Genomic DNA, 12,629 nt, shown 5'->3' with positions numbered 1-12,629 from the left:
GGTGAAAAAGAAAGATCAACCAGAGATGCCCATGTCAAGCATTTGTAAAGAAATGTACCAGGCTCAGTATGCATACATCAAATAGTGAGAGAGTGCCTGTCATAGTAGCAGAAGGTACTCACTCTTCAAGTGCTCCCCTGCACCAGTCAGCAGGTAGTAGAAGATGTGGAATGTCCGTTCTTCTTTGGCCTGACGTATTGCTCGTGATTTCTCCAACAGATCTTTATGTAAGTTAAGGGAGAGAATCAAGACTGCCGAAAACCTAAAATTCTACACCTGAATGATCTCAAAAAGCTTGGTCCCCCCTTTTTTTACAACACAAGTGGGTCCTTTTTTCCAAGAAGCCCCAGTACCTCTAGCTTCATGCCAGGTGCCAGCTCATATAATCTTGCCTTGTATCACCAAACTACTATAAAGTGAGGAGAAGATCAAATATTTTTCTTGACTAAAATACAACTCTATTAATTCTACTTCAGAAGTAAGTTCAGAACTTCACCCTGAGTAAAGTAATCTTGCTAAGTATCCATAATTTGGGAAATAAAGGATACCATTTGTTTGACTTCCAAAACACCTATTTCAAACTCAAAGCAGCAAGCTCAAAGAGAAAGTCAGGCATTACTCTGCCTCAATTTGGCATTCTGCCATAGTATGGCTCTTAGGAATCCCACACACAGAGCTCTTAAGTTAAACACGATATTCATAAACATACATTGATGCTAAAATAGATCACAAGTACTCCTCTCATTGTCTGAACTCTGAAAGAACTCAAATATCTACACACACAATAAAAGTGAAAACTGTGTATATGTGTATGTGGTGGAGGTGTCCACTTACACAGACAACCTCTGGCCTCCACAAACAGGCTATAGTTCCAAGTGCTGAGAAGCCTCCAAACTGACACTGCCAATGTCCTCCCCAAATACTCCCCAAGGAATGCTTTCATTTGAGGAGAATTTCATCCTAGATTTGACATGTTTCCCCTACCCCAGGCAGGAATCCCAGGGTTCCTTGTGTGGAATTTGCATGACCCCGCCAACTGCCTCTCCCTTAACCCTTTCCCACCGTTTCCTATGGCAGAACAGCAAGCAGAGAGCAATTGATCAGCAACTGAACAGACTGGAGGGGTTTGGGAGGCTGGCTCAACAGGTATCCAGAGAACACACAGAAACAACATGGCCAACTGTGAAAACTGGCTGGTTTGTGGGTGATTGCCCTAGGAATCTGGGAGTTGTAGTTCACATTTATCCAGAGAGCACTGAACCCAGCTGATATCGGATCTGGATCAAACTTGGCACACAGACCCAATATGGCCAACTTTGAATAATGGCAGGGTTTGGGAAGGATTGTAGTTCTCCCACATCTAATGGGAGCATTCATAAAAAACAAAAGGAAAGACTGGCTTTTTTTTCTAATAAATAGCATTATACATTACCAAACTGGTATCACCAAACTTCAAAAAACGAACAATGCCTTTCTCAAATAACTCAGACACCACTGGGTCCCCAAGCTAGTAATGTAATAAAATTACCAAATAGGCTAGAGTCCTACAAAAATATCCTTCAACTTGGGATTGCTGAGCTATTTTACTAAAAAGATTGTCACTTCATGGAGGCAATGTGCTTCTTCAGGTCTTAAAATGCCTTTTCTAAGATTACCGGATTTTTTCCCTTTCCTCTTAAAGTTAACTTGATTTCCCTAACCACAAGAAAGGATACAGGTCTCAATATTGGCTCCAACAATGTAGCCATTCACGTCAAAATTGATTCTGATAAATTTTCCCTGAAAGAACAAAGAAGTGTTAGCCAAGTGCACACATGAACAATACAATATGCATATCTTCATACACATCTGTCCTTCCAAGTTCCTGCAAAACCCATGTTCATTACTGGCTTCTGAAGATTAAAGGAAGTGGATATCAAGATGGCTTTTGCAAGCAGTAACTGGCTATTATAATAAATTGATTTCACAGTACCAGCGAATAATACATTAGAGCACTGTAAATTATTTTGATGACCTTGTTAGCTAACGGATGCCAACTAACATAGGAAAAACAGAGCTGTTTCAAACAGGTAGTTTAATTTTTAAAACATCCTAAAAGTATACTGCATGCAGTCAATAGCTAAGTTCTAACTATACCAGAAACCATCAAGGTTTACACTGATATGTGCATTGTTGTGACTTAACGTATATTTAAACCAATGTAAAGAGTTAAACATGCCAACATGTCAAAGCCACGTGAAAAGAACATCATATAAGATCAAGCAACCAAGATGGTTGTTCAATCCTTTTTTTCTCTCAAAAAGGGAAAGTACCTATCAATTATAAAGGCAACCAATACTCACAAATCTTGAAGAATTGTCATTCTTAACCGTTTTGGCATTCCCAAAGGCCTCCAATATAGGGTTGGCCTGAAGCAGCTGCCTCTCAAGTTCCCCCTAGAATTAAAAACATGAATGATAAGAACCCTTTCACTTAGAATGTATCAAGTAGTTATTTTGGCAGAGCTTTGTTTCAAATTCTTATTTCCACCAATATACTGGATGTATCATCTGAGGGGAAACACTTTAAGAAAAGCATTAATTACTATGCTGAGGCAAACGTAACATTATTATGAAGCATTCCTTCAGTCAACTCAAAGACAGAAACAAATGCATATTTTCTGTATTCGGATAATATATGAGTGGAATTTTGGACAGATACTACCTTTTGCTAAATTAATAAGTTAAGAATCTATTCTATATGCTTCTTCTTTTGTGACCACTTCTTAAGATCAGAATTCTGCAGAAAGAGACAGTCATCTCAGTTGCGCCGCTGGTATAAAACAGGTACAGAGGAGGCTTTGTAGTTGCATTTATTAAACTGAGTATCGAGAAAGAAATTTTGCTCAAGTTCTAACTGTACTATTTAATATAGACTTTATGCAATAAAATTCTTCATGTACATTAGCTCTAATATTTAGAGTGGGGTATGGTAAGTCGGAGCATCCACCTTCTCCTCTCTCTAGCATGTCTCTTTGCCTCCCATGGGCCCAAAACATTCTTCAAGAAATGGGAAACATTTTGTAAATGGGAAGCCTCCCCAGTGGCAGCCACTCTATGGCAGTACTTGTAATATCCTCCAAATTTTAAATGTGTCCACAAGCAAAAAAGTTGACAAATTCTGCTTTATAACAACCTTGTTAGGGGAAGCATCTACTGACCCCAAACAACAGCTAGTGGGATAAGTGATTGGTGGCTTGTCAAAAGCCAACTTACTGAACCAACAACCTAGATCTCTATCTTATTCTGTATACTGTATTACACCAGTTCCCAAGAAAGAACTTCCCAATATCCCCAGTCACAAGCAGAATTACAAAATGGTTATCCCTTCTCCTTATGGCCCAAGGTACGCCATAAGGAGAATAAAGGAATGTGTTTTCATGTTCACAGTACATGGCGACATCAAGGGATACAGAGTCACACTTGGAAAACAGGAAGATCTTGGCAATGGATAGATGGCAAGGAGAGATGTTCTGATCTTGCTGGTATGCCACTCCCAACAAAAATTGGAGGCAGGGGAGATCACAAGACCCCCCTGCCTTGGTATGCATGATATAGGGCATAACCCACATTATTATAGATCCCTCCTCTGCATCTACCAACAAATGCAAACAATTTCACAAGAGTCCTTCATTCTGATTCAACCTAACTTTCAATTCATTCAAGAAATGCTTCTGTTGATTTGAGTAAATCTCTTTGTCAGGGGTCAGAATCAAATGATCTTGCTCACCCTTCCAAGCAAAACTCCTCTGTTTATGGTAGGTCACTAAACAAATACTTCAAACAGGAGTAGTAAGACGTGGTATCGCTGGAGTTTTTTGGGTGTGTGTGTGTGTGTGAGAGAGAGAGAGAGACGAGTAACTTGAGAAACTACAAGTCGTTTCTGGTGTGAGAAAATTGGCCTTCTGAAAGGACATTGCCCAGGGGACACCCAGATGTTTTACCATCCTGTGGGAGGCTTCTCTCATATCCCCACACGAAAAGCTGGATCTGACAGACGGGAGCTCACCCCACTCCCCAGATTTGAACCGCCGACCTTTTGGTCAGCAGTCCTGCTGGCACAAGGGTTTTAACCCATAGTGCTACTGGACTAATGCTGCTACTACTGTGTTCCTTGTTTGTTTATTTATTTCATATCAAAAGAATTGCATAAATTAGTATAAAACTGGTAAAAATGTTAAATAGCCTCTGGCTGGCTGTCTATATGTGTTGTGTGTCTATGGCATTGAATGTTTGCCATGTATGTGTACATTGTAATCCGCCCCGAGTCCCCTGTGGGGTGAGAAGGGCAAAATATAAACACTGTAAATAAATAAATAAATAAATAAAAATAGAAGGAACACAAGCAGCTAAGAATCTTTTGGACAAAAACGGGCAACAGCAACCACATTGTCTGTAGCCTGAACAATTCTTCCCCTGTACATGAGGCAGGACATTGCAGACAAGCATACAGATGTGCAAAACAAGGACTCCTCCCTGACTGCTCAGTTGGACTTTTAAGCCTGAAAGAGAGGACTGAACTCTAATCATCTGAAGCTGGCCAAACAGTGACAGAGTCGCAGTAACACTGATTTGTGGTGTCACAGAGGACAGCTGAGCCATGGGAACGGATACAGAGAGGACAGCTGCTCTCCATCAAGGCCCACTCCATCAGTTGTGCCAAAGGAAGCAACGTCTCAGATGTGCTCTACAAAGTTTGTTTTGTCAGCAAGGCTGAACTCCTTCTGGAGTCACACATGTTTTGTGTGTGCAAGAAAAAGCCTGGGCTCCCCTTCCCGCAATTCTCCCATTTGACCCTGCAGTGGAGTCCTAATTCTTTGTTTGTGACTGCAATCTGTTGCTATAGGAATGGGTGATGTCAGAAAACGAAACGTTACAACTTCAATACAGGGTCAAGATCTGAAGAAAAGCAACGTTGGTGGGGAACAACCGCCCCTGAAATTTTTCAATGCCAGAGTCCAATGTTTGGCTAGAACCCCAGCTATGAAGAACACTGGTTGCCTTGAGTATCCTGTGTAGTCAACATCAATTCATTGTACCTTTCCCACTTTAAGGACAAGAGGATTGGCAAAAGATATGACCCAGCTGAGGCCAAGCAGCCAAGTGTGGAGGAAAGCAGCAGGGAGGGGACTGCTTTTAAAGTAGCACAAGGCTGTTCTAGCTTTCTCGAGGAAGCCAGGCAAGGTTATGACAAATTTCAAGAAGAAATTGGCTGACTCCCCATTGATAGCCACCTTACACCTTTGGATGCTGCAGAGCCAAGTAGGACCTCCAAGAAACAGTTAAAGCACATTCTTGTTTCCTAGTGAGAGCACTTCTGTTCAGCAATCCAGACAGACACAGCCTCTACATAAAAAAATCACTTCCCTTCACTTTCTGCTTTTTCAAATATAATTCAGCTTTGTATCTAATGAGTATTCTTAGATCTCCTTTTGCTTTTTTTTTCAGGGGATCTGGGTTCCTTTTAAATTTCTGCAAATTTCAAGATTTATTACAGGTTGAGTATCCTTTATCTCAAATGCTTGGAAACAGAAATGTTTTTGGTCCTTTTTGGATTTTGGAATACCTGCATATGCAGACATAATGAGATCTTGGAGATGGAATCAAAATCAAAGCAAGAGATTCCTTTATGTTTTTCTACACCACCTACACACAGCCTAATTTTATACAGCTTTTCCCCCCAGAGGAACAATATAAACACTTGATTCACCAATCTAACCTTACAATCACAGATATATTTCATTAGGCTGCAATGTTGGGGTGTGCAGCCTTCTTGATCTCTTAGGATTTCAAAAGTTCAATTTTCCCACACAGCAACTTCCTTCGGGAAAGTGTCCAGGAACAGTATCACTCTTGGGAGTCTTCAGATACTTGACATCTGAGCCAAAAAGGCTTTGGTATGTTTCACTAGCTATTTATGACTCAAGCAAGCTGAATGGAAACTCAGAAGATGTACAGGATGCCCAGAGACAATTTTCAAGCTGTCACACCACTGAACCAGCCCCATAATCTATGAAACAGCAGATAAATGCCAACAAGCGGGCCATTGAACTTTAAAAACGTGAAAGGTTGTGGGCAATGCTACTTAAATGTAATTACCGTATATACTCAAGTATAAGCCGACCTGAATATAAGCCGAGGTACCTAATTTTACCACAAAAACCTGGGAAAACTTATTGACGAGTATAAGACAAGGGCAGGAAATGCAGCAGCTACTAGTAAGTTTCAGAAATAAAAATAGATACCAATAAAATTACATTAGTTGAGGCATCAGTAGGTTAAATGTTTTTTTAGTATTTAATGTTTTGAATATTAAAACTGTAATTTAAGATAAGACTGTTCAACTCTGAGTACATATATACTCGAGTATAAGCCGATCTGAATATAAGCCAACTGAATATATGCCCGTCAGGACCCTCACTCGAGTATAAAGGGGGGAGGGGCTTTTTCAGCCCTAAAAAGGGCTGAAAAACTCAGCTTATACTTAGGTATATATGGCACAACTGACATTAAAATAGTTAAAGCTGTGGTGCAAGTTTCATCCAGTTACCTTGTACACAGAACCTGTTGTACAAAGCCTTGGAAGCTGTCAAGGATTTAACACGGATATAGATTCTAAGCATGTATAGAGTGAAAACTAAGGTCAACCAAAACCTTTTCCCAGAAAAAAGTTACCAGTGCGTACTACCCTCATAAAAGATAAGGAAACATTCTGTCAACTTTGGGAAAAGACAACTCTTTGCTGTTCCCAGTGTCTTTTAGATATGACAACAAGATTTTTAGTTAGAAGTCAGAAGCAAAGCTCAGGAGTTGGATACCCATCAACTGTCCTCCCTCTAATATAGTTGTTTGTATCTTTATAACCTGGGCATACAGCACTGGGGAAAAAAAAACCCAAATTCATACAGTCTCCTAGGTCCTAATGCAAAAACATTTTAAAGTATACAGTCCATGGAAAAAGCTGTTGTCTCTCAAAGTTTGGCTTACAGAAAGCTGAATCTTGGTTTGTTTCCAAAAGCCACTCATTAGAATGTGCGCACACGCACACACACCATGCAGAGATATTTTAAGAACTAACCTACGGACACACAGCATGCCAGGATATTTAAGTATCAAAATCCAAAGTTTTATGTAGCAATAGGGATGACGCTTGGCATCTGTGTTTCATTATAATGTTTACAAGATCACTAGCATTCCCCCTTGTGTTTAGCTCTGGCAACAATGCTTCAGGGGCTGGGACATCCAGTCTGTGCAGGGGTCATGTCTTCCTGGCCTTTCCCAGCATCCTGCACCCACAGCTAGGGTGCTGGCTACATTGGGAGGCCTGGACAAAGTCAGCCAGTAGCCATGGATACCAGATAGTCTGTCCTATTTCCAAAGGGGACATCCGTGTCCTGTATCACTATGCAAAATGCCTCGTTCAGTGCACATGAGAAAATTCTATAAAACAGACCTAAAGTGATAACGGATAATAAGCTTCGTTTATAAGCAAGTGCATTTTGGGATGAACAATACTCTCCCATCCAAGGATCTGAAAAGAAGGCCGTGTGAAATCAAACTGTGAACTGGCTTAGACAATAGTTCTAGTGGCAAAAAGTGACACTGGTGGGAGTGAAAAGCTGCTACAAGTCACACAATGGGGCAACACACGCATTCCTGGTGCAGACCGTGCAGTAAACGTGCAGCTCACCTATGAATTCCCAACTGATGAGTTCGGACATAATCCATCAAAGGGAGAAGGGGGGAAACAATATGTGAGACAATGTTTCATGGATACCTTCTCAACACAAATAGGCACACATCATTACAGTTTACTATTTGAAACAGTAACACCGAAGGCTTTAGCAATGTAGCTTCCTCATGGCATATGAAAAACTAAAACTTTAACATCAGGTTGAGTATAACTGTAAAAGAGATAGGTGATACCCCACACATAAAAAAATCACTGATGAAAAGTAGACATATTGATATAATTTAGTATATCGCAATTACTTAGAACTCAGTGACAAAATATTAGAAAATCCAGGGTTAAGTTGCAATTCAAACTGGGAACCTGAGCTGAAGTAGAAATCATTCTGCATTTTTCAACTGGAATATGAGAATAAAGTCCCATTGGGCACAGAAATTTACCTGATCTTTCTTGCTCTTGTGTGATGAAGCAACATGAGCCAGATACTGAATGACCTTCTTGGTGTTTTCTGTCTTTCCAGCTCCTGATTCACCCCTGCAAGAAACAAAACCTATTCAGCATATGAATCCTTCTGATCATTCTACAAAGGGCCTCCAGAAGCTTTGTAATATATTGCTACAAAGTATCTTGCTAGTTGAAGTATGCTAAATAAAACCAGCAGTCAGTCACTTCTGCCAACTGTTAGGGTTTCTTAGTTCCCAAATTTCTCAAACCATTTGAGAAATTGGTTTGAGAAATTATGTGAATTGCTCCATACTAAAAGAGCAATTCCCATAAGTAGCTTATAATGTCCTCTCCCGATTGTTTTTTTTTGTTTGTTTTGGGGTTGTTTGTTTGCTTGTTTGTTTTGCTACTGCTATGTGCCTTCAAGCTATTCCTGACTTACGGTGGCCCTAAGCAGAACCTCTCATGGGATTTTCTTGGCAAGATTTATTCAGATGGTGTTTGCCCTCTGAGGCCGAGAGTGTGTGACTTGCCTAGGATCACTCTGGGGAGTTCCATGGTTGTGCAAAGATTTGAATCCTCGTCTTCAGAGTCATAGTCCAATACCGAAATCATTACACAACACTGGCTCTCCTGATTTTTACCTGGCCTCAACCTTTTTGAAGTAAGATGAGGCAAACATTTCAAAACTACCTACGTACATCTTTCTGGAAGTAGTATTTAAGCCCCAAAAGGTTAAGTTTTGCAATAAAAGCACATCTTCGTTCATTTGTAGTTTAGCCATTCTTTTTTTCTAACTACCCAACAGCTATATAAGCTATAGGCAAATTATGCAAATACTTACGTGCAGAGAATGGACTGATCTTCTCGATCTGTAAAAAAAGAAGCAAACAAAAGAGGATCAGATTCAGGCTGAGGTCAAGTTTTCACCCTTTCTACTACATTTTTAGTAAAGATTCAGGCTCAACCTCTTGAGAAAGCTCATATGGGTTTACACACAGTCTCTCACTATGGATTGAGGCAGGGTACACATGATTAAAATAATGGACACACAAAATAAATCTAATTGACACATTATAAATAATAACATAATTATTGTTTACCCTGTGGATAGAAGTGGGGAAAAAGTGATTGAAATGCAACTAATGGACACATAACATCAGTTTTAAAACCAAACACAAATAATTAATTAAAAGAACATTGCTGGGTATTGTATTCCCTCTCTAGGGCAGAGGCAAGACTTGTGCTAAGATATATTCTGAATAGCCCATATTACTTGAAGAGCTTTCTAGCTACACAACAGTCATGCAAAAGTAAAACTAAACCTCTTTCCATGTCTAATATGAACATAAATTCTGAATAATTCTTGCATGGTGTTGCAAAGTTCTTGTCAGAATCCTTTTGAACTAAACGTCATTAATCAAGAGAAGACATTCCAACCAATGTATGTTGGAAATCACAACCTTCTTCAATCCTCCTCTATTCATTTGTGACCTTATTGTATGTATAATATGCATCTTTCTATCCTTGCTCTATGTTTTTCCTGAGAAGTTGTGGGAGGGGCTGTAGACTATGTGATCCACACTCTGAGATGAGCACAGACTCCATCAGACTTCTTTAGACTTTGGCACTGCTCAGATTGCAGACTTGCAAACACTTGCCTGCTATTTATTCTAAGAAAGATGTTGTGACCAGGTGGCACACAGAAACTATCTCAAACATCTCTGTAACTGACTGATAAGCTGTCTACCTGTGTATGCTGAACACATGAACGTTGTGAGCAAACAAAACATGTTATTTTTACCAAAGTCTACCTTATTTTGTCTCTTGAGTGCATAATATAAAACAAGCTGTTTTATGGGAGAGTAGATATATTTTTGGGAACTGAAAAACACTTCTGAAGAACTGCTATTTTATGCATTGGTACATTCTCTGTTTCCTAACAGTTTATGGAACAACAAGTTATTCACTCTAACAAATGGAGCAAATTGCCTTGCATTTGGTTGTACACCACTTGAGAAGTTTCTGCTCAAATGGGGTTTTGGCTCTTTTCTAAAAGGCTATAGATGCCATTTCCTAAAAGGTTATGATTGCTAAAAGGTCATGCTTTTCTTGAAAGGTAGGGCACAACTGTATCTACATAGAGAAATTGAACAGTATTTGGATTTTTCTCACTGCAAAGGGGACAAAAACAGCTGCAGAGCTAAGAATACTAATTTCTAATTCACTCTTTCGTTCATATAATGCGTATACACATCCTATGCAAGTGTAGAATTGTTAATGACTTGCTATGTGAGTGAAAGGTATAAATCTTTGGGCCTTGACCCATTCAAAAGACCACAAAAGTTAGACTTTTCACATTATCACTGTATTACACAGACACACGCCGGAAGGCTTCTGCATGACTGGGCATTTAGAGGGAGGATCAGGGGACTAACTAATGAGTCATTTGCACATTGCCCCAGGGGATGTATTCAGCAGTACAGACAACAGGGTGGTTCTGTATCAGGCAGTCAATTCCAGGGAGGTTCCTGTGTCTTTGAATAATTATGACACTTTTTAAATAAAGCTACAGGTGTTTTAAGAATGACTGTTACTTTACACCAAGCTACTCATGCCTCATCAACTATAGGAAAAGCAAAACCATCAAGCATATTTATTCAGAAACATAGCTTAGTTGTTTTGGCATTAAGTTTCTCCTTGTTATCATTTCTTACCCACTTTTACCTATGCATCAAGTGATCCGACAAAAAACATAACTCCAATAACCACTTTTAAAGGCACTATTTTTCTGTGCCTTCAAATTCTTCCTGACTTATGGCAAACTAAAACCAACCTGTCATGGGATTTTCTTGGTTTGCCTTTCCCTTTTTCTAAAGCTGAGAGTTTGTGACTTGCACAAGGTGAGTGCCCATGGATATAAACTTTGGTCATTATTTATAGTCCATTATTGTTCAGAATTATAGTTCAATGCTCAAAAAACTACATCATGCTAGCTACATCAGTTAAAAGAGCATACATTTTTTAAAAAAAATAATAATTCTAAAACATGTAATTTAAAAATCATCTGTATAGCCATTCCCAAAGAGATTGGTCTTGGTGCTGCTTGTAACTCAGACTGTGCACCTGGCAGCTAAATATCTTCTGGCAGGTCATTCCACAATTTGGGGACAGATGAGGAAACCGTCCTCTAGATTTCTTCATCTGTCCTAGCTGACTGAAGTAAATGTCGATGACCAGAGTGTACTGGGAGGATTGCACTTTAAAGGTCAAGGTCAACATTGTGTACCTTGCCCGGACTAACTGTAAAAAGAACATCTGAAGCTGAGAAAAAATAAATTTCTAGCATAAGCTTTTATAGACTAGTTCAAGTCATCTGATGCATGAAATGGCGCCTATTTGAACAGATACATACAGAACAATATTTCTGAAAGATTAAAAGTCAGTGTCCTTTCTCACTGAAAATTCTCTGGCAGACGACTGAGGAAGGTTTGCAATGTACCAAACACATACACCCAGAGGACAAACACAGGGTCCTCTGGCCTACAGGAGGGACTCTCCCTTAAAAGGACAAAAGAGATTTTCCTTTCAATGTTCAGGAAAACCATGACACAGCAGCTGACTAATTTGCCTAAAATTCCTGAGGTGGGGAGAAAAAAGTAGTCTATTCATTCTCTACTATCGTCTACCCAATCATATGTGCACACACATTAGAAGGTAGCTCATCAGAAAACCTCTTAAATGCACAAATCCATTCAACGATTCACCCCCACCCACACACATACACACACTCACTCACCCACCATCTATTTACCTCAGGTTTCTTAGTCACCTCCTCCTTAAGCACAAAGGAATGTACCTGCAAGTATAGACAAATCACATGGCAGTATGCAGACACTGCCATAAAAGGAAATCGTCCCTTTTGAAATCCAGGGGGGAAAGAATTTTCCCAGCCTTTTAAAGCACTCATCATTAGGATAGCTGGAATTCCTCTGCTTACTGATAACTGAGAAGTGCTGCATAGAGATGCTGTTTCCTGTTGTTCAACCAACAGAATTGCCTTTTCACTCTTCGCCTCCATCTACATAGTAGGAAGCCAATGGGTATAATAGAAAGGCTGTTGTGTGGAGCCTAAACGCCCGAAAGGCCACAGATCCCTTCTTCTAATCTTGGAAGCTAATAAGGATTCGTCCTGATTAGTAGTTGGAATAGTGACTACCAATGAATATTAGATACTTTAGGCTTATATTTCAGAGGAAGGAAGTGGTACAACCCTATTGACTATGCTTTGTCTAAGAAAACTATATAAATGCATGGACAGGTGATCTAAAGTCACACTAAAAGGAAATTACAGAGTACTATGTTTTGTTATCTAACCTATCCCTTGTGTTGATCCTGATGCAAGGTTTCCTATTCAGATGACAAAATCTGAAGAGCTCACATCTAAGAATACAACA

General features: G+C 39.6%; 1 protein-coding gene across 1 annotated transcript in view; it reads right to left on the bottom strand.

The window, feature by feature from the left end:
• Positions 1-12,629, bottom strand: part of MYH9 (myosin heavy chain 9) — an 83,594-nt gene that overhangs the window by 40,512 nt on the left and 30,453 nt on the right. The window contains exons 4-8 of the mRNA XM_060776978.2: positions 9,017-9,044; positions 8,169-8,262; positions 2,343-2,435; positions 1,716-1,779; positions 123-221 (exon numbers count right to left, since the gene is read on the bottom strand). Coding sequence (XP_060632961.1) covers positions 123-221; positions 1,716-1,779; positions 2,343-2,435; positions 8,169-8,262; positions 9,017-9,044 — 378 coding nt within the window. The remainder of the gene's footprint in view (positions 1-122; positions 222-1,715; positions 1,780-2,342; positions 2,436-8,168; positions 8,263-9,016; positions 9,045-12,629) is intronic.

This window comes from Anolis sagrei, chromosome 5, assembly GCF_037176765.1.
Source record: "Anolis sagrei isolate rAnoSag1 chromosome 5, rAnoSag1.mat, whole genome shotgun sequence".
Taxonomy (NCBI): Eukaryota; Metazoa; Chordata; class Lepidosauria; order Squamata; family Dactyloidae; genus Anolis; species Anolis sagrei.
This window is presented reverse-complemented; position numbering and strand designations above follow the sequence as displayed.